This window comes from Staurois parvus, unplaced genomic scaffold (assembly GCF_062004578.1).
Source record: "Staurois parvus isolate SC_StPar_1 unplaced genomic scaffold, SC_StPar_1.0 ptg000011l, whole genome shotgun sequence".
In the NCBI taxonomy this organism is placed as follows: Eukaryota; Metazoa; Chordata; class Amphibia; order Anura; family Ranidae; genus Staurois; species Staurois parvus.
This window is the reverse complement of record NW_028317807.1, coordinates 33,958,877-33,981,967: the sequence shown is the minus strand read 5'-3', so window position 1 is coordinate 33,981,967 and position 23,091 is coordinate 33,958,877. Positions and strand designations below refer to the sequence as shown.

The following is a 23,091-nucleotide window of genomic DNA, read 5'->3' as shown; positions in this document are numbered from 1 at the left end:
CAGATTATAAATATTTGATAAAAGTTTAGTCACTTAGCAACAGTGCAAACAATAGTGCCGCTGGAATTGATTCTTGGAGGACTTGTGATTCTTTCACTGAGAAAATAAAGCATTTTGATGATCTCTAGACACCGCTTATTTTCCATAAACACGTTAGATTTAGGCCTGCATTTATCTTGCAGTGAGAGGCCATTATGCAGGTCCTGCATTCAATCCCACTGACATTACAGCTTAATTATACCACTATCCATCATGATTATAGCTTTTAGCTTCTCCTCCAGATCGCCAGGGAGATTCCCTTGAGTCAGTTTCCTAACTACTCCAGCGCTTGTGCCACGGCTCTGCTAAAAATAACACTTGTTATCTCCTACGTAATACAAATGCTTTTCTGGATTCTTGCAGTGGGGGTCATTTGAAAGAAAAAAAATACACAGTCGGTGTTGGATAGCATGTTGGCTAGGGTTTAGCACAGTGGTCTTGCTGCAGAATAGCTGGGTCCATCTTCTAGGCCAAATAGTTACATGGAATTTGTATATCTCCCTGTGATCGGAATATGCTTATTCCAGGCATGGTTTTAAGTTCCTTTGTAAACTTGGCACTGTTATTTTTTTATGGAAAGAAAGAACACACTAAGTTTTGACCCCCGTGCATATACTCTGTGTGGTATTTGTTTATAAAATACTGTAAATTAAAGAATAACTAGTTTACTTTTGGATAGAGTGGAGAGGGATTAGAACTTCTGTCCGGTTTTGTATTGCTGTCCGCGTTGGGGAAATTCCCCCTCTATTCCCCCTCTATTTGTCCTTTTTTATCATTATCACTGAGAGTGAAAATAAAAAAAAATCCCTAATTTTGGCTTGTCACAAGAACAGAAATAGAGGAGAATCTTCCTATAGGGACACTATTTCTGGTGTCTCTGGTGACAACAAAGGATTCCTTCACTCGAGGGATTTCGTTTCATTTCTTACTTTGGCTATGGGACAGGGAGTGAATGGAAGTCTCTCAATGGAAAAAAAATTACAGAAAAAATTAAAGGAGTTTTAACCATCCCTTTCTCTATCCAAAAAAAAAAATTAGTTCTACTTTAAATTACCTTAAGCCAGGGGTGTCAAACTTGCGGCCCTCCAGCTATTGCGAAACTACAAGTCCCATCATTCCTTTGCCTTTGGAAGTCATGCTGGTAACTGTCAGTCTTGCAGTGCCTCATGGGACTTGTAGTTTGGCAACAGCTAGAGGGCTGCTACTTTGACACCCGTGCCTTAACCATTACAGTAATGCTGAAAATATTGCTGTCATAATAAACATTTCTTGCTCTTATCTTTATTTCTCAAGCAAAGCCCTAGTGAAATATTTCCATGACAACTTACAATTTTAGCACTAGTATAACTTTATTAGTAAAAGAAATATTATGCCAACAACCATTGCCAAAATGTGTCAAAAACAAACATGTTGCTGCCAACATATATTATTAGAAGGAATGAGCATCAACATTTTTGTACTTAATGTACATGGTTGACCCCAAACTCTGGTAACAGTATGCATGCTTTTTCAGGGACTATTATATGCATGCTTCTGTATATTACTTGTACTGCACTACAGAATATGTCTGTGATATAAAATGCTAATAATTGTTGGTCATATCATGTGTACCTCTTAAGGCCCAAAAACACTTTTATGGAAAATGCAAGTATTCTGTAAATAGCTGCTGCTAACAATAGATAAATGTGTTTACATTTTTTTCTCTCTGGCAACTTTTCTTATTGGGTACAGCGAATAGTAGCAGTCCAGGCACAATGATGTAAGAAACAAATACCATTTGAAAATTCAATGATTTTTTACATTTAAAGATCAGTCCATGAAAAAAATTATATTTACCATTTTGGGTTAATGGTAGTAGGCCCAATTATTCTTTAGCATCTTATACCTTCTGAGAATTCAGCAATACATTTTCCCCGTAAGGGTTTTTGTCATATTGTTTAATGTCTACTGGAGAGCATAAAGCTGGCTTTACACATTTAGAATTTCATTAAAAAACTGTAGTTTTTAGAATGTTTGATTATCTAAGAGTTTCTGAAAGGGCAAAAAAATTAGAACAAGAACAAGGATGGAAAATGTTTGTCAAATCTAAAGGAAATGAACAGATTTCCCTAACCTCGCTCCTGGCTGAGAAAAATCTTAACTAGTCTAATGTGCATATACTTGTCAAAGTTATTCCTGAAGTAAAAGTTTGTTCTAAGAAAATTGAGACATTGACTTGGTACTTGAACGAAAAGTTCAAAGTTACTTGAGTCCATGAAGGCACCAAGGAATGGTCAGATGGGTGATTTTTATAGTTTCTCGTTCAAATGAAATTTTATAGGTGGAGCCAGCATTAGACCTTCCCTATAATAGCTATTGTAGACAGGCATCAATGGGACAGAACATTTCGGAGAGTTAGGAGAGGCTGCTAGTTATTGTAATCCATCCGTGGTTCCACAAGGCTACAAAACAATTTTTGAAAAACTGACTCTCTAAATGTATGAGGAGAAATTTGACCTGAGCCAAATTTCTCACTAGGTTTTTTTAGTGCCTAGGGCTTACAAAAATCATATGGCTTTCCATTCAGTGAATGTATTCATCAGCAACCAGAACTATTCATTTGGTTCTTTATCACCTGACAAAAGATAAGTAGCACACCCTGTCCAAGGCACAATAGGGAATAGACTTGTATTAAAAATGGGCTATCTATGATTGTGAACCATTCAAACTTGTACTGCAAGCTCAGCTTCTTTCCCTTTGTGATAACACCCAAAGGCGATGATGTTGGTCACATGACTACCACATCACTCCCATGTTGGAACTGTCTGCAGCACGGTAGTCAGGTGCTTATTGCCACTCGGCTAATGAGTAGACAACCACCAGACCGTTCACTGCATCCCATCGAAAGTGGTGCTCATAGTGTGACTCTAACACAGCTGACTTTGAATTTGATAATGTGCTGCCATGGCAACATGAGTCAGCAAAGAATCGGAGAACATCATTCCCTAGGGCAATGAGTAATAGAAAATCAATGCATTTATGTGAACTTCAACTTTCAAAAAAGTATGATTATGTTCTAACATGATGGTTTCCTTCTACCCTGTGTATTGTGTTTTAGAAGTAATCAACTTAGTGATGAACCTTATCTAAAAATAACTGAAACCGCCTGCAATATCTATAGCAAACCACCATATTCTAGCTGTTTTCCAATGAAAGGTAGCAAAAGGATGCATCTGGTTGGCTGCTATGGGCAGTACAAACATTTTTCTTTTCCTCTATTGTACATATTTTTTTTTTCAACAGTTCAGCCTTTATAGCCTCAGCTTTGAGCTAGTCTCCCTGCCTTTCTCTGATTGCTACTCAAACAGTACAATTCATTGTTGTAACTGCTGTGGCTTCTGTTCCTTTAGCTTCCCATTGGGAATAAAACGACAGAGACTGTGCTAGAATGAATGGAGATAAACTTCTCTGAAGTACAATTCATCAAAAATCCCTCCTAGTAGAAGAGCTTTTGACACTTTAAAAAAGGGGGATTAAAATGGCCAGATAAAAGTCAGCTGCAGCTTTAGTGATTTGAAAGGGAATCAAATCCTATTTTCGAGGTTGGACTTAGGCTTCCTATAAAAAAAAATATTAATAAAAAGTCCAATAAAAGGGATTTTCACTGTGCCACATTTCCGTTTTAGCAGTCTGGTTCAGGGAGTGTGCCAGAACATATATGATTTACTCTCCAGACTGAGAAACAAATAAAAAATGCAACACAGAAAGGTTTTGGGGCAATTGACAACTATTTTCTTTATGAGTTTATCTTTTCAGTCTTTAGGGTTTTATCTTGAAAACAAATATATTCAATATGTTGCTACCTATTCTCCTCTATGTATCTAAGAACCTATTTTAAAACATTCATAGGATGAGTGGCACAAGCATTCATCTAAGCTGCACAATTTTCCCTTTATTTTCTGTGATACTATGATTTCCTATGATCATCAGCTCCATCTAGTGGCCAAAAATGCAATATATTTTTTGAATGAGGTATTTTAGAAAAATACACTGCATTGTGGACAATAGATGGAGCCAATGATCATAGGAAGTCATAGTGCTACAGAAAATACAGGGACAATTTGCGCAGCCTGTATAAATCTTTGTGATATTCATATGATGAATGTTTTATAATAAGACACCTAAGGCCCCTTTCACACATGTGGACCATTTGTTTCATCAGTTTAGTCACGTTTTTTCAGAGAAACAACGGATGAAGTTTACATAATTTTTTCATCAGTTTACATTATTATTATACAGGATTTATATAGCGCCAATAGTTTGCTCAGTGCTTTCCAATATAAAGGGAGACAATACAGCAACAATACAATTCAATACCAGAGGGATAGGAGGACCCTGCTCCTTGGAGCTTACAATCTAGGAGATAATACGTTGGTTTTTCATTAGTTTATCAGTTTTTACATTCACTACCAATCCAAAAACGTATATGCAAAAATGGACAGTTTGTCCATTTACATCCGTTTTTCATCCGTTCCATTTTTTTCCATTTAAGGGGCATAGTGTTGCATGACCATGCAATTGCCATTCAAAGTGTGAGAGCGCTGAAACCTGAAAATTGGCCTGGGCAGAAAGGGGGTAAAAGTGCCCGGTATTGAAGTGGTTAATAACACTTTAATGTTTGAAGCATTCGAAATAACGTAACAACATAATGAATGCATCTGAAATAAATTTTGTTCAGTTTATCCTTTCGGATCCGTTTTGTTTTTATTTTGTGTAAATATTTTTCATTATAAGAAATACATTACATATGAACTGGAAACATATTTTAATAAATACAGTATGGTATAAATGTGAAATAAGATGATGATTCCTACTTGGATTGGATGGAGATGGATCCATCAGAATCTCCGTATTGTAAAATAATGAATGAATCCGAAATTCATTTTGTTTTAATCTTTCTTTTGAATACTGTCCAATCAGCTCATTCCATTTCTTTTTGTTATGAATGAACATAACAAATTAATCTGAAATTAATTTTGTTTCATTCGTTTTTTGGATATTGTCCAATTAACTCACTCTATTTCTCTTGGTTGGTATAAGAAATATACCAAAAAAATCTGAATACGCAAAAAAATTATGAAAATGAATCATTCTAACATAATGAATATGATGAAACGGAATGGTTAATTTAACAAATGAATCGGAAATGAAACAAAACACATTTTTTCGTTGAGTACAGCTCTAGTAGCTGGCATTTATTGTTTTGGCGAAACTAAAATGTATGCCCTTTTTGATCCCTTGATTAAAACCACCCTTTTTATGATTTTTATTTTAAAAAAGAAATCATGTCACATGTACCAGCAGCAGCATAAACTCCGCATAGACTATGTTCCAACGGTCCCATGCTTTCCACTGATGTAATACCTGCTTTCTGAATAACTCCTGTCAAAATTTCTTAGATTTAATTTTCACAGGTTGTGAGTAAACTTTTATCTTTTTATACAAGGTTACAAAACAGTGCCCTTGTTTTTTTTAAACAGTTTATTTGTATTTTGAATGTTTACTTTCTCTTGGTCTGTGCAGAGGTACCTATTGTGAACAAATCGAGCAAACACCATTATTTCACTTGTGCTCAGCAGCACTGTTATAATAAGTGCTTTAGTATGTTGTTGTACCTGCCACATTTCAATGTGTTGATTCATTGGGGGATATACAGTATTTAGCCAATCAGCATCCTTCTCTCTGACATCCCATAGAAAAAAAAAAACTTTTAAAACAGTACAGAGAGAAGGACTTCACTGAATGGGTTTATTTGGATACCTTTGTACATAGCATACTTTTAATGTCAAAAGTATAGCAGACATATAGTAGACTTGATGATAAACTCAAATAATATTACTTATTTTTTAGGTATTTCTGTCTACAATCAGCCCCTTCCTGGAACTGTGGCTCAATCTGCTATGTAAGAAATCACTTTTAATTTATTTATTTTGAATTAGCAATGCATATAAAGCATGGGCAAAACATGTACAGTAGCTTTTGTAAAAATGGGAAGATCAGAGAAAATACAGCATCCAGTAAATACCTTTCCTGAACAGGCATTCCTCCAAGACTGACTGGCACTCATGCAATGATGTGCTAGAGGAGCTTAGTCTTGGAGTACTGTAAGTCCTGCCTACATGATGACGTGCCCCTAGGGTGGACATGCAAACATCAGGCTGCATTCATGGGAAATGCGCAAAATGACAGCATGCTCTAATGCCTTACACACAAGGGGAGTAGGTGTAACCTAATAACAATCCAAAAGTGGCACTATAACCATGGATTAAATGCAAAACCCATCATATGTAAAATAAATGAATCAATATTATTTAACCATAAAAATTGAAATTATGCAAGAACCGTAAAGACACAGTTGGTAGGTATATACAGTAGACATAATAGATAACACAGCTGATGAAGTATCTGTATACAGCAGGATGGGGAAAGTCCTTTACACTTGTGGCTGCCTATCACTGGATTGAAGCTTGTTCCAGAATGGTGCATGTAAAAAAGGATAAGGAAAGGCACTTCTAAGTGTAGACTTTAAAACACATTTATTGCACACAGTGAAGAGCAGCTTACAAGAGGGTAGAGTAAAACAGGCTGCACTCAGTTCATCATATGCTGGAGCTATAAGCAGTTTCCTTGGATTTGAAGTCCATTGAAGCCAATCTTTGCTACTTTGTAACTTTATTATTCCATATAGGCTTTTTTTTAGACAATATGTGGATATTATAGAGTCAGTTGGGGGAGGCTAGTACATATCAGGGTTTTTTTTTCCTGTATGTCTGTTAGCTCATCAATCACTAAACAAAGTAGTGCACCTGGAATGACAATCTCACAGCGCATGCTCAGGAAACGCGTTGCTACGATGCCCAGTGAGGTCATCACGCATACATTGCGCTCCACATGCAGTCCATACCTCAGTACCAGGCCACTTCCATCTTTCCGGCTCGCCTGCTTGCTGACAGAAGGTCGATTACCATCTACAGCTGCACATTCTGCTACTCACCGTGGCGGACTTTCCCATGATGGATAATTGATGAGCATTGAGTTTTAATCTACCCTCTTGTAAGTTGCTCTTCAATGTTTACAATAAATGTGTTTAACGTCTACACTTAGAGGCACCTTTCCCCTTTCTTCTTTACATGCTCTTCTGCCTTGTAGAGGATGACCAGTGCTGGACTGATTAGGAAGTCGTGGACAGTGTTAGAGCATAGGCAATAAATGAACACAGACACAATTTTTTTAAAAGGGGTGCAAGCATTAAAAAAAAGTGTAGTTTTACTTTAATTTCCCTTTTCAATAGATACTTCAAGAGACAGAAAACACCTAATTTAAATGCTTTACTGTGTCTTTAAATATATTTTTTTCCTTATGTCAAAGAAACAAAACGAAAAAAATTATATTTTTCTGGTAATATGAATATTTTGTTTTTTCATCTTTAAACTATAAAGTGGAGCCGTACTTTTACTCTCAGATATTTACTTGTGTCCATTCTGAGCTGCTGTGTTAAAAAAGTGTGCTGTTTACAGAGCTCAGTAGCTCAAGCTCAATTTACACACATCTGTATGAGTCAAAGGAGTGGCTTATCCCCATCTCTCTGCTTGCTTTGTTCAGTTGGGGCATGGCTTATCCCCATCTCTTTGCTTGCTTTGTTCAGATGGCGCATACATAGCTTCAATTAGAAACAGAGAGAGACTTAAAGTACAAAGTAAACATTGTTGTTGCTTTGGCTTTAAGAAAAAAAACTGAAACGCTCTGTGATTCTTGTGTCAAAGGCATACCCTGTTGTTGTAATGTTTATTTACAAAATAAAGATTTTGTATATTTGCATAGTTAGAACAAATGTAAAACATTGGTTTCAAAATGCACAAACTAAACAACTGAATAACTGACCCAAAACAATTCTAGTTTCTCTTATTTCTAAATAACAGATCGGGAATTGTTAAGCTACCCAGCCTTGTTCTATAACCAGACAGATTTTCAGACTGCCTTAAATATGCAAACGTTGGCCACAAGCGTATAGATAAACTCTCTGGAGCATTGCTGCACAATTATTAGCCAATTATTGAACAGCAGCAGGATTGTTATATAGAATTCAGAGCTAACAGAAAATCACAGGCACAAAAATGGATCCTGTGTCAAGGCTTGCACACAGAAACATCAGCTAGCACACAAAATATATTGCTGTCTTTTATGTTGCCTCATGCTCCTCTGGGATTCCAGACTACTAGAAATTCTTCTTTCTGTTAGAGGCTTAATACATTTCTGGGTATTATGGTCACACTCATAATTTAAAAGCCGTGCTGCAGTAATGCAGAAGATGTATTTACCTGTCTGTTTTTTTAGGCACCCTTATTTATCTCTTTAACAACTGTGTAGCAGTTCTCTGTGTATTTTTATTCATAAGTAATAGCTGAGAGATGAGGGAGTCCATGAAATGTACAGCTCCCATCTGGTGTGGACATGTTTCCTCCTCTGAGAATCATTCTTCTCCATCTGCAGGAAAGTTACCTTGGTGAATACGTTGGTGGCACTTTCTATTCTGGTTGGCTACTCCATCACTACGGCAAGTTTTGTTACCTATGTTGTGAAAGAGTATGACAACGGTTCAAAGAGACTACAGCACATTGCCGGCGTCGGAGAGGTCCTTTATTGGATAACAAACTTCCTCTATGACTTGGTAAATGTTCAGTTTATTTTCTGCTCTGAGATAATTAAATGTATTCAACTGTGCATGTATCAGATCATTACCTCCCAATATAAGGAACATACAGAAATACATTTTGACCATGACTTGGAACCTACTAATCTTTGCCCAAGACTAGTAACTCTATTATACTAGTTACTAATATGTTCCCACCTTTGAAAACCACAGGTATTATAGTGTACAGTAACTAAACCCAAAAACAAAAATATATTTCCACCTACCTGTCTTTCAGTGCATTGGCTGCATCATTTTTCTTCTTTTTCACCTGGTAATCCTATAAATAACACATTTTGGGGTTGATTTACTAAAACTGGAGAGTGTAAAATCTGGTTCAGCTGTGCATGGTAGCCAATCAGCTTTTAACTTCAGCTTGTTCAGTTAAGCTTTGACAATAAAACCTGAAAGCTGATTGGTTTCTATGCAGAGCTGCACCAGATTTCGCACTCTCAGTTTTAGTAAATCAACCCCTTTCTTTTGGTTTATGTTCAGGCATTTTTCTCTACTGTAATATGGGCAGCCATAGTTGTCCATCTCTATTACATGGAGGATTTATGGGACTAATAGCTTACACAATAAACATACGGATCAGTGTTCTTTCTTTTAAGCTCACAAGAGGTGGCAATGAGACTGAACTTCTGGCAAGTTCAACAGGTGTTTTCTGTAAATGCTTAACATTTTTTTAGCCTGAAAAGCTATGCAGCCAACACATCTAAGAACTGGTAAGCTGCAATATATAACATTTGTTTTTTGGGTTTAGATACTCCTGTCCTGTTAAAATTTGGCCAGTTGAGAAACATGCATAATCATGTTGGCAAAGTATGCTAATGGCATATTCATTTCTAAATGAAAAATCACTTATAGTTTATGAAATTTAACAAGAAATTTTTTTCTAATGCTGGTTTATGCTTATCTTAAAAGCTAATACAAGCTGTTTTATTGTAGGTTTAATAGAACTGAGTACATATCATACGTACCATACCATAATATACAAAAAATATATAAAGATAAGTTGAGAAGAGCCACTATAAAATAATTGAACAAAAGAAGAAAAAAGACTTTCTCCAAAACAGGGCCTGACTTTTATAGGTATTGCTACTTGGCCCATTCAAAGCCTTCCCTCCTTCCTCCTTTGCCGCTGGTACACAATAATCAATGATGGCTGGTGTTGGAGGGTACTTTGTGCCAGCTGTGACAGAGGGAGGAGAGATTAGGGGACACTGAACAGGTCTGTATTAGTGGTTGGGGTAGTAACTTTTACACGGACAGTGTCACTGCCCAAAACAGCTCTTTATCTTTAGTCTCCTTAAATTGTGCCAGTCCCAAGAACACAAACTGTATTCAAAATTGGTAACTATTTTTAATAAATAGTTAGCATTCTATTTAGCTTCAGTATTTTAAGTGTTTTTTTAGTGATAGTATTAGGTTAACATATGTGCCCTTTACTCTATAGACTAGTGTTCCTCTGCTTAATCACTTTGGTTACTGTGAGTATTGTCAAGGCAATTGCAGGTCAGACCCATGTTTTTTCGTGAGACACCAGATGCCACCAAAAACACATAATCTCAAACCAATGCCTTTGTGGCCTATTCTCAAATCTGTATTTGTTGCCCTACTAAAACAGTCTGCAGAGGGAAGCAGAGGTGTTAAGTAGTCCAGCCTTACATAATGCAGAGAGATCTGTACTAACTATAGAAGAGAAAACATTAACGCTCTAGTTAGATCCACTGCCAACCCCTGGAGCTGTGCCATCTGAAAAGCTGTGCCATCTGAAAAGTCATCCTTACATCTGGAAACGGTGCCATGGGCACAAGCAGATACATAGGAAGCATTTATATAGAACCATCACAAGCAATTTAAGAAACTAAAGTTCAGTTATTTTTTTTTTACATACAGTTACCATAGGGCTAGTCTTAAATATATGTTTCCCTATAACTGCAGGGAACTGATACCTAATCCAAATGTCTTGCAATGTGGGAAAACATGTAGCTAAAATTGAGTTTAGATTTTTGCTTTTAGCAACAGTAACCTGATAATTGTTATGCTAGCCTGCAGCCTTGCCCTGCGCACACTGAATAATGTTCAGAAAGTTGATATGAATATTTTATAGGAAACATCTGAGTAACACAGACAGCTGCCTTAAGCACTTGTAGGAAAGTGAAGCTGTATTCAGAGACAAATCACACTTCTCCAGTCATCCAACACAGTTCTCGCTACTGTATCTACATTACTTTTCTCTTACACCTCATTAACCCTAATAGTCCAAGTCACAGCCAAAACTCTGTGGCTGACCTTGGATGTGTCTGTGACAGCCGGGGTATATTGCTAAGAGGATCAGTGAAGGACAGGTCCCTGTCATTTGTCAAATGTTTGTCTCTGCAGTTTATGAACAAACGAAGATAATATGCTGACTGGGCATGACTGGACACAAAAATAAAAATGAAATAACATTGAAAGTAACAGGAACAGTTCACACTTGGCCATAGAGAAGTGAACATGAAGTTATACAATAAGTATAGGCTTGCTGCAGTTTCTTTCATTGAAAAAAAAAAGGACTTGTAGCAATAAAATTCATATTTACTTCTGGAAATGACATAAAATATTCAGCAAAAGGTTTTTTTAGCTACAGCCAAGAACTTGCATTCTAGAATAAGCATTCCAAGTTAGACAGCAACATCAACAGTTTTGCGACTTATAGTTGTTTTATTTGCATTGTATTGAATTGTATGAGGAAATCAAAATGTATTAAAGCAGATCTCCACCTCCAAAAATAATTTGCCCAGTATTATCAAAATCAAAAGCAGTTTTTGCTGCAATACCTACCCAAGGCAGGCCATAGATGTTAAGATTTTCTATCCTGCAACCACAGGGTGATGGGGGATTCCCTCCCACGTAATTATTGTATTCTCCTTGTGAGGGTGTCCCTGCCAGGAGAACACTATCATTATTGCTAGCGGCTAAAGCTGCTGGCAATAGTCACATGCTGAATATCCAAGATGCTTGGGTACAATCAGCCTGCCCATAGGTAGCTCAACGGGCCGAGATTCAATCCATCTATGGCCAGCTTAACACAGATGGTCTGCTCTCTGTTTCTAGGTTTAATGACAGCCAGCATCATTCTACCTACTTTCTGTAACTATAGGGTGTCATTGGATACACCCCCCAGGGATGTGTCATAATGCTGGCCTGAGCTTGCAGCGTTACTACACTAAACTGCATTCACTGCTAACACCAGAGGAGAAGTGAAGGGGCATTTGAAGTCAGTAGACCAGCCAGGAGACCCTTGGAATAAGAATGAAAACAGTATGTTTTTTTTTTTTTGATAGGAAGGTGTTATCCAAAACTGTAGTAATGCTTTAAAATGAATTAGCTTCTTTATTAAAAAGTGCAAGGTGTAAAGGACTAAAGACAAAGTGCATTAACCAAGAGCAATCATAATTCATGTTACTGAGGTCAGACCAATACATTGATTCTGATTGGCTGCGGAAAAAACTGCATTTTGTTTCTCGCGCTCTTTACCTAATAAGCCCGAGAAAGGAGTGCCTAAATATAACCGCATAGTGCACAAAGTCTACCTTGCATTGTTGCCTCTATGTATATAAGTGTAATGGTAAATATATAAGGTATACCACATAGATGTCTCAAACTGAGCATGTGATACTATGCTCAAGGAAACACCATTGTCATCAATTTTGAGATGTTATAGCAGAGAAAAATTTAATGTGAGAGAAAGTTATTCATCTCATTGAGGATCTTGATGGTTTAAGTAAATCTGTACTGGGTACAATCATTAAGAGACATATGTATCTGCTTTTGTCTTCCTGAGAATCACAGCATCTTACAGAACTGGAGTGCTTAGTATGATAACCTGAACCCCCAGCCCACAATTATTATTATTATACAGTATTTATATAGCGCCAACAGTTTGCTCAGCGCTGTACAAGACAAAACTCTGCCTCCACCATAAGCACCTTGTAAGAAAAGCTTGTTAGTAATGTTTAAAGTGGTCGTGTACACCATCCTGCTGCATAGATAGATAGATAGATAGATGCACCGATGGTGACTATATAGTGGTCCTTTAACCCATGTGGATAAAAGATTAACCGTTTAAGCTCTCCCAAAAGTGCTATACTTTGTACCAGCCCCTGTCATTGTCACTTTTGCTTGTTACCTAGATATGCATACAAATGTGGAGAAAGAGATAAATAGTTGTGAAATGAAAAAATGGAATTTAAATACAATGATTACATGCATTACCTTCATTGAATTAGCATAATATAATACCTTTTGTGACACTGGTCCTTTAAATAATGGGCAGGTGTTCCAATTTTTATCATTATCATTTGTCGTTAGCCAAAATTGCCTGACACAGATTTGATCAATTTCCCATGTGACTGTATTTGGTTGATGGAAAAGTACTAAATGGTTGTGTTTGTTTAGAACAAACAGAAGAAAACACGGATTATGATGCTAATATCTTGAGTATACAAGTAAATATTAGCAGTGAGAAATGAATTTAGTAAGTGCAAACCATGCACAGTAATGATAAAACACAGCCTATTACACAGGACTACCTCTGCCCTGAGACATGGCTGTGTTCTGGGGAAATGCAAAAATGTTCTTTAGCTCCACGAGCCATAAATCCTCCATTCTGTATTTAATCTGTTGCTGCTATATACATAATATCTCAAACACAAGATAGCTTAGGTCTACTAAAAATGTTTAGTTCTGCAAAGGATATTAAGGAAAACTGGGATTGATTCACAGAGGATCAATAAATGAAGCAATTCAGTGTGAACATATTTTGCTTGGAGTTGTTTCCAAATGACTCAAGATTATTCATAGTATTGAAAACATGTAACATTTATTAATGCCATACCCAGACTTTTCATTTATTTTAAGCAAATACTAGCTTAAAATGAATGGTAAGAAGTGATATTTTATCAGCTGTCCATGGCACTGATATCCCTACAAATTAAAAAAAAAAGTTAACAAATGGACACACTTTTGCTAGTTCAATGTAATAAACAGGTTGAAAATGGAAGGATGCATATCTGCAATGGCAGAGAACAGAGAGGTGCATATTGGTACAGAGGTGGCAAGTACTGAGGCATCAGTTGGTACAGTGGGCACAAGCTCAGAGGTGGGGGTTGGTGCAGTGTTAAACAAAGATGGGACATAGGGGAAAGGTGGTGAGAGCAGGTGGAGGGTGTCACACGCATTGTTGAGAGTGAAGGTTAGTGTGCAAATGTGGTGCAGGGGGAGGATGGAGTTCAGCTGCAATGGGGAAAGCATGGGAGAAGAGGGAGGCGAGTGGAATAAAGGTGCTTTGGTGGGGAGGTTTCAGGCATGATGGTGAGGAGAGTGCAAGCACAGTGATGATGGGGGAGTGCTGACACAATGCTAGTGAGTGGGTTGGTTGCAGGAGTGGTGATGAGTGGTCTATCCGTGAGGGGTGGTCAACCTTTAACTAAATGCCTTCACCAGGTGAAGCCTCGGAGGCAAGAGAGAGCTCACAAGGTTGCTCCAAACATTTATATATTCCCTCAGCCTTCACCACTAGCATGCAATAAACCTCCCAGTGGTTGACCAGGGAGATATAAACATTAACAGCCCAGCATTACTGTATCTTCTCTTTGACAGGAGGCAGAAGCAAACAATAACACTGGGCTCAGGGGAGGACAAATGAACACAAAACTATCAATTTAGTTTAGGCTGATTAAAAGACCAGGAGAAAGAGATAGTCCCACTGCTACACACCTAGCCCAGCCTGAGTGGTTACCAGGTAAAAGCAGCTTCAGCTCGATTTATCTAAGCCGTGCCCCCAACATGTTTCGCCCTGTCCAGGAGTGGCATAAGGTTGAGGGGGGAATCAGGATATTCATGGTAAAGATGAGCTCCTGGGGTTATCTATCCAGGGTGCCCAAGTGTAAAATTTGGAGGTGGAAAGTTTGGCTTTAGCAAAGGCGTGTTCTATTTGGAAATGGACATTGAGTAGTTGAACGACTTCAGGAAGAGTTGGTGGGTGCATTGATTTCCATCATCTAGCTAGAGCTAGATGGGTCGCTATAAGAATATGAAAGGCTAATATATGTTATTTTGTAGGCCAGGAGGTGAGTGCTATATGGCCTTTTTAACATGCAATATCACTTATTGCAACTTTATTATTTATCTTTATAACTTTATAATTTATCACATATTTTTATTATTATTATTCATGTAAAAGAAAACACAGGAAAAGACTGTAAAGCTGACCATACACTATGCAATTTGATTGTCTTCCTTATATCTACGTTAACTCTGTACTGTAGAGGCCTGTCTTATTTAATACAAATGACATAGATTGCTTAGGTTTGTCCTCATATTACATAGTTTTGGTAAATCTAAGATTGTATAGTGCATGGCCATCCTAAGTCAGGTCATGCACAATGGGTAGATCTTCCCTAAATTTGACAAGATGTTTAGGATTTGTTCATATTTGTTGACTCAAACTGCTCTGACTTTTGCTTTTACCTTGAGCATTTTCTGATACACGTGGTCTAAAAGACTGTCCTCTATATTCTAAGAAATAGTATATGATCCTTTATATCCAAGACTCAGGTGCAGAGTTGCCAGTTCTTTAATCTGGAATGTTTCTTAAATGTTAACAAGAATCAGAATATAAATTACCCTTAAATGTGCTTATATTTTCAAGGAAAATAATTACCTGACTACCTTAATTAAAATTATTATCTAAAATGCCTTACTGAGCTAACATGCCAGTTGAAAGGATCTGAAAGGATGAAGAAATCTGACAATGGTACCGTTTTACAATGCTTTTTTAATGTTCTTCATTTGTGCACATTCTCTCATTGAACAGATTTGTTCATATGTATGAACTAAGCAAGTTATTTTGTGTTCTCTTCACCAGGCCATCTACTTCATACCGGTAGGCCTTTCCATAGCAATGATAGCAGCCTTTAAACTTCCAGCATTCTACAACTACCCCAACCTTGGAGCAGTGTCTCTGCTGTTTATTTTATTTGGGTAAGCTGCTTTCCACAGCAGGATGTGATTTTTATATATTTTTAATATTTGGATATTATTATTATACAGGATTTATATAGCACCAACAGTTTTCTCAACACTTTACAAAATGAAGGCAGACAATATAGTTACAATACAATTTCGTACAAGAGAAATCAGAGGGCCCTGCTAATTAGAGCTTACAATCTAAGAGGCAGGGTCAAGTGATGCAAAAGGTAATAGTTGTGGAGGATGAGCTGATGGAGAAAGTATAAAGAAAGCATACAGTATAAAGTCTACCATGAAGATCTTTCAGCTGTGATCCCTTCTGTCTATCCTGTTCTCCTGCGGTCTGTGATATGTTTTCTGTACTTTTGCTGTGCTTTCGTCCTGTTTCACCATATCCCCACATGTGTGGTGTTTGCAGCCTTTGTCTAATTAAGCCTGCCATGTCTCATTAGTTTCCACAGGAAAATTGATGTTCAACTCTAGTGTCTCTGTATCCCAGCTTCTTAGCCTTGTTATTCTCTGTATATAATTCTTGTCTAATTGTTGCCTTGGCTTAACCCTCATTCCATTCATCCTTTAAGTTTCTTGACAGTGTTCTCCTAACCCTGTCACTCCATGTAATCATTTGTGCTCCCCGCCTGTCATTGCTTATCTGTCAGTTGTCTCCAGCAAGGTAATACCGAAGATCTCAGTTAGGAAAAGTGTGCTATGGCCAATTCCATTGTCACAGTCAGGGGCTCTGTTGAAGGCCAAGCACTCATAAGCTCCTAAATCTAGCAAGTAAGGTTGTCCACCTCCTGCTGGAAGCATATATGGCATACTACCATATACCTTCTTTATCCCTTCCATCAGTCTGTAATGTGTATGTTTGTCTCATCTCTAAGTTGGCTTTGTAGCAGTACCCCTGAAAGGGATGTTGGCTGATGATGGTCAGGCACAGTCACTGTACACTTCCAGCACAAATAAAGATGATGATAATGATGATGACCAAAGTTCTCCTTCGCAGTTCAGGCATACTGACACAAACAGCAGTCTAGGGGGTGTCTTTTTTTTTTTAGATAACTTGAATGTGGTGTAGGAAAGTATGGGATATTTCAGAACTACTAACAGAAACAAAGGACACTCTTCTCTAAGTTGCAAACTTTGCGAAAAATTATTCTACTGCTGTAAGATTAGAAGAGGCCAGAGGTATGTACTCCTCAAGAGGGGAACTACTTGACCCAGCTTTAAAGGACAGTCCTCCTAGCAGAAATCAGAGGAGACTAATGTAAATCACAAGAGAGCAACAACTTAGCTCAAAGTTTTTCCACAAAACTAGAGGGAACTGGTTATTATGCACCTCTCAAGAGAGGAACTATAAGGCCCAGCAGTCCCAACAGTACTCAGTCACTAGGATCTTGAAACAGAGCAGTATACACAAGGCCAAAGGAGTAACTGTGCCCATTCAGCTTCTTCCAGATGCCTGCTAGTGAGGTTAGGTAGGTCAGATGCTTAGGTGAAGCCTCAGGGTGTCCCGCACTGTCTCAGATGTAGGCCCCACATTTTGCCAAAGTGGGGTTCTCAGTGAACAGTCACTTAAGACAGCTGGATGACTGGAGGAAGAGGGGTAGCCACCCCCCACCCAAGCAGGTAGAATCCCTAGAACAGGAAGACTGCAGCCCGTACTATCTATATTCTCTTCAGCCACCTTCCGGGAACACCTCCCCACGGATTGGCTGCAGCACCATATATATTCATGCTGCCCATTTGCCTTGTTCCACTCCTATGTTCCAGAACTTTCTGGAAGGCAGGGGGGCAATCAAACGTGCAACATGTGGAACCCAGAACAGCAAAAAGAAAACAACTGCTCTAATGATTACAAAGGAGCCAAAAACTAAATTTACCTAGCACCCTAACTAGGGGGGTGCTACACTTAGAAAGAAACAAGAATAAATTTGGAGATGCTCCTCAGGATGGCAAATCAGATGTCTTTGTTCTTTTTATTTAAAATGAAAAACATTTCTTGATTGGGAGTTAGCCCAGGTTCACATATATGCGGCCGTGTGGGCCACGTTTTGCACGGGCATGAGAACCCAGTCATTTGAATCGACTCCCGTGCCCGTGACACACAAGGAAGAAGTCCCTGCACTTCTTCAGAAAACCTGCATGGGAACCTCAGTTCCCAGTATGGTTGCGTTTTCCAGTGTGGGCAGCATGCCATTAGAACTAATGGCACCCGCGGGTCCGCATTTCTCTGTGCGGGTAGTTCATGCGGATCCGCAGCGGCACCACCCACACAGATGTGAACCTAGCTCTCATTTTCCTTTCTCCAGTTTTAATTCATCAGCCCTAATTTAACAGAATTGTAAACTTCTCTTACAGTGTTACTAAACCCAAGACCCTGCATTCATTATATCTGGTCTCCCACAGTACACAGAACATGGAAATGCTATTATTTTAGTAAATATAAACTGCTAAATACCTTTTCTCATCAGCAGTATATACCAGTCTTGTGACTTCTATCAGTGTCCAGATGAGCACTGGTTAAAGCTTGTAGGAGGAGTTTTCATTCTCATCTGACTGTCCTATGAGGCTGCAGGACTCCTGACCCCATAGTCTAGACAGTCCTACTTGGCCCTGTGCTGACCACATGCATTCTCCCCCCAAAAAAACAAAAAAACTTTCCAGCAATATGCACTAAACTGGGCATGTGCAGAGTGACTCCTAGGGCTCTGTACTATCAGTAGATGGATTGGGGACAGTAGAAGAAGGGAAGGATCAGATAAGTCAGCATCAAACAGCCTTTTTACACAATGCAGGGGATTAACCCCTTAGGTTCCACAGTGAGTATAACAAGCATGCTTTACTGCATATACAGATTGATGTTGGTTTAGTAACACTTTAACAATGATTAACACACCCTTAAAATGAACATAGTCTTCTATGGAACTTGCAAATAGTTTAGTGGTGCAGTATGGTGTCTTTGGCATACCGTTTGACACAATATGAAAGTTTGTTTAATGCATTCATTTATGGAGCCTAACATACTTTGTCTAACACACACTCTGAAGGTAAATGTACTAAATTAATAGATCTGATATTATCTGAAGAAGATACTTGACCATGGTCATTTATATTTTGCAATTGTGTCTTTCAGTTATGCAACTTTTCCCTGGATGTATCTGATAGCTGGAAATTTCAAGAATGCTGGCATGGCATTTATTACCTATGTGTGCATCAACCTGTTTATTGGCATCAATACCATCATCTCTTCTTCTGTAGTGTATATGCTTCTCCAGCAGACAACTACAAGTGACAAAAATTACCAGGTATTTAATGTTTTAACTCTTCAATAATGTATACTGTTAACAACGTACAGTTTGTACCAGGGGTGAACTGACAACTCATGGGCCCCCGGGCAATAGGAAATCATGGGGCCCCTGTGTCCTCGCCCACACTCATACCACACCCAAAAAAGCCTATGAAAGGTACCACAGGCATCTCATGGGGCCCCCTACTGACCCCGGGTCCTTGGGCAGTGCCCGAGTGGCTAAATAGTCAGTTCGCCCCTGGTTTGTACAGTATGTATCTCATTGGGGTCTCTGTATTATTTGCCTTTCTGGCAAGATTTTATAAAATACCAACAATGACCATGAGCTGTCATTGTGAATTAAAAAAAAAACCTTAAAATGCATATAGAACAATATAGCCATCTCTCACCAGTTAAACACAAGAATAAATATTTGAAATACATCAAATGTTCATCCTCTCTTTGTGTTGACACTGCAGATTTGTAGTTTTTTTTGTATTGCTAGCCTGGTTTGCTTTGTTATACTTTCCTTTTGCTTTCCTCCCATGAGCTATGAAAGCACCTTCTCCTGCTCCCAGGGCTTGAAAACATGTTAGAGTGTCAACAGCATACAATGCAGCAATGCTTGATTGTCTCCCATCTCATTCTGATTTCTGCTTTGCAAGGAATTATGAAAAGATAATATATGTTATAAATACACAATATAATATCATGCTATCAAAGAGCAAAGAGAAGTGGTGTGCCATAACCCAGGTGAGCTAAGCTAACAAAAAAAGGCTTTAAGCTGATCTACAAACAAAAGATGATTTAGGAGAGATAATTGCATGTTGTATGAGCCTAAGTGGGTGTTTTAATATTTCACTGACTGCAGCAAAAAAAAAATTCTGGTAATTCTAGAAGTAATCTAACAGGATAATTCAGTTGTGCCTTTTTCTAAGTGAACCCAAAGATTTTGTATAGCAGCAAACGTCAGCCCACAAGCTGTTGTGGAACTATAAGTACCATGAGGCATTGCAGGACTCTGACAGCCACAAACATGACAGAGGCAGAGACATGATGGGACTTGTAGTTCTGCAACAGCTGTAGGGCTGAGGTCTCAGAAATGCTGGCAGAAACATATATTTCTGCCCATGTTTTCAGAAACGAACAAAAAATATAGCAAAATGAGCAACGCTTGTGGCAGCATTACTTCTTAATGGCACACCAAATGTGTTTTGTTGCACTAAAAATGCAGCAAAACATGAAATGTAAAATACTCTTTGTTTAGTGCCAAAAAAGGTAACGGAGCTACTTTGGCATATTTGTCCCATGTAGGGAAGCCCATTTAAGTGCATGAGCTTTCCTATGGTGTCCAGCAACAAATGCAACAAAAGTGTGCAAAAAAAAGCAATGCGATTTGCAGGTGTGAATGGGGCCTTAATGTCCACTATGCACAGGGAGAACAGACAGCAGCTGAGCTTACTCCCTGTAGTTAAAATTGAAATGTCGTTTAAATGGAATCGCTCAGTACATTCAAAGCGGAACTTCACTGCATCTGAGTACCACAAACAAACAAAATGCTATTTAATTCATTGTTAATATTCAAAGAAAACTCCCCCATCCATCCATGTCTCCATGCTTTATTTTTGTGAAAAATTACTTGCTTTAGTTTTGTGAAAAATTACTTTGAAAAACACCCCCTAGCATTTCTGGCAGTGGCCAACTTGAGGAAGAGCAGATTATTAATTTAGCTTTTACTTCCTGGAATCCATCTGCCCTTAGCTGAGGCATGCATACAGGAGAGTGTGCTTAGCTGAGAAAACATCTCCTGCCCTCCTCCCCTCCTGAAGACTCCTGGGGTGTATGACAACATTTGCCTGGGCCTGGAAACCAGGAAGTAAATGAAGAAATGTAAAAACAAGTTTAAAACAAGCAAATGTGATATACATTCCTATGCTAGCAGAATAAGGATTAAATTAAATTCTGCTTTAACTTTTATTTTCCAAAGATGTCCTATTAGTAACTTTTTTTATGTTTTGCTGATATCTTCTTTAAATATCAGAAATATCAGAAAAAATTCATATCCATTATCCTGTAAAGGAAACCATGTAAGATCTAATCTTCCGAAGAAGATTGTATTTTGGTAGAATTCCCTAGACACATTGACAAATGATCCCATTGGAATAATAAAGGAATTGTTCTCAGTAGTTGATAAATGTTATGCCAAAGCTGTTAAAGATACATGCATGATGCATAGGTGTGTAACCACAGCTATAATAAGAAATATTTGAAGATTACATATATATCTACCCCTTGCATGAGCTGATGATTAGGATGGGTCCTCTGTCTTTTGCCTTGAAATTTCCAAAAACCTCAGTCACTCTAACACATCAGGTTGAGCGTACAAACATACAATACCGCAGGAAACCACTGAAGGCAATACTTAGTAACCAGTAGTAGCACTATATCAAAGAAAAAAGGCAGCATTTCAAGTAGTAAAGGCAAACTTAATATATTGTCATCCAATATGGTTAGTAACTAGGCAAGCATAAATTGGATTAGCAGTGACAATAACACAATTTAGCATACAAAGTGATTAACGGTAAGGACTAGGCATGAGATGACATTTGGCATCCAGATCAGCATAAACAGTAGCAAGGCCACCTCAAGTGCAGCACTGATCAGTAGTAAAGTTTAATCTACCAAGTGCTGGAACTATACTACCATAGCGCATTTATGGCAGCAATGCCACTCCTAGACCGACTGGATATGCATTGTTCAAAAGAAAAGGAGGATGGTAGCGTAGGAGGCAGGGGAAACAAAGGGGGCTTGTTGAATAATTCTTACAGTAGGGACAGTCCATTGAGATGTTGTTCTGACGGATACTGTTGGGGCCCTTTAAGAGCATTGGTGCACTTAACAGTCCTATTTAACCTTCATTCAGTATAGGTGAGGAATAGGTATGGTATAGTCTAAGCACAGGCGCAAGGTAGATGTAGTTCAGATGCAGTAAAGGTTTGGTATAATGCCGAATAGGGCTGGTATAGGTGCAGTCTAGGTTTGGAATAGGTGCAGTAAAGGGTTCAGTATGGGCGTGGTATAGATTGGGTACACTTGGTGTCCTGCTTTGAGTGGCTCAGTCCCTGCTAACAGTATCAGCTTTGGGCGAACAGCCCTCTCACCAGTCCCTGCGATGCTGCAGTGATCTCTTGCTGTAGAAAGGTTGGCCCTCCATCTCTCCCCAAAAGACTCCAGTGATCAGCAGTGGGAAGCAGACAGTGAGTTAATGCTCCAGTTTCCCTGTGGCAGCTGTGCAGGTACTGTGATCTGGGCACTGCTGCACTGTCCCCAGGTCTCCTCAGTCCCAGTCTCAGGTTCGGATCTCTGCTGGCATGGTCTCCAGCTGGCAGGCGAATATTCACACAGAGGTGTTCTTTCTAGCTCCCTCGGTACCAACAGGAAGAACATTTAGAGGCAGTTTAATAAAAATCATCTCTCCACTCCTACTGCATAGTGTATATTAGGAAATGTATTGTAACCATTATAGTGTTGCCATTATATTACAGCTGTCTCAAACTACAACTCCCAGGATTCTCAGCAATCTGCATAGAAGTCTATGAGCTAGCTTGGGTTAGCTCCCCCTCTGCTGGCAGGAGGAGGGTGGTGCAGCATAGCATGATTATCTCATTTTAGGGAGAGAAAAAAAGGGCAATGTCTCCATCTCCATATTGCTGTAGCCCAGCACCTGACTACACATACAAGGATATTTGTTGAAAGATTACTTTTAATTAAAACTGTGCAGATAAATGGTCCTGGATTCCATAGCTAAATTCATAGGGGCAAAGAGGGTTGGACAGTGGATTCCTGCCCTTTGATCAGTATCTATTAAAAATGTAAATAGGTGTAATGAAAACTAATATATTGACTTCTGTTTGTGCAGTGCCTTGCTTGATGTAGAGGTTTGACTTTGGTGTCATGCATTCAGATCTGACAGATGCTAAGTCTCTGCTGGCTGCACAGTGGTAACCAGGGCTTTTTT

At 38.6% G+C, this 23,091-nt stretch overlaps 1 protein-coding gene across 1 annotated transcript in view; it reads left to right on the top strand.

The window, feature by feature from the left end:
* Positions 1-23,091, top strand: part of ABCA12 (ATP binding cassette subfamily A member 12) — a 177,528-nt gene that overhangs the window by 123,739 nt on the left and 30,698 nt on the right. The window contains exons 41-44 of the mRNA XM_089672635.1: positions 5,929-5,980; positions 8,569-8,746; positions 15,681-15,796; positions 18,921-19,092. Of these exons, the coding sequence (XP_089528761.1) occupies positions 5,929-5,980; positions 8,569-8,746; positions 15,681-15,796; positions 18,921-19,092 (518 nt within the window). The remainder of the gene's footprint in view (positions 1-5,928; positions 5,981-8,568; positions 8,747-15,680; positions 15,797-18,920; positions 19,093-23,091) is intronic.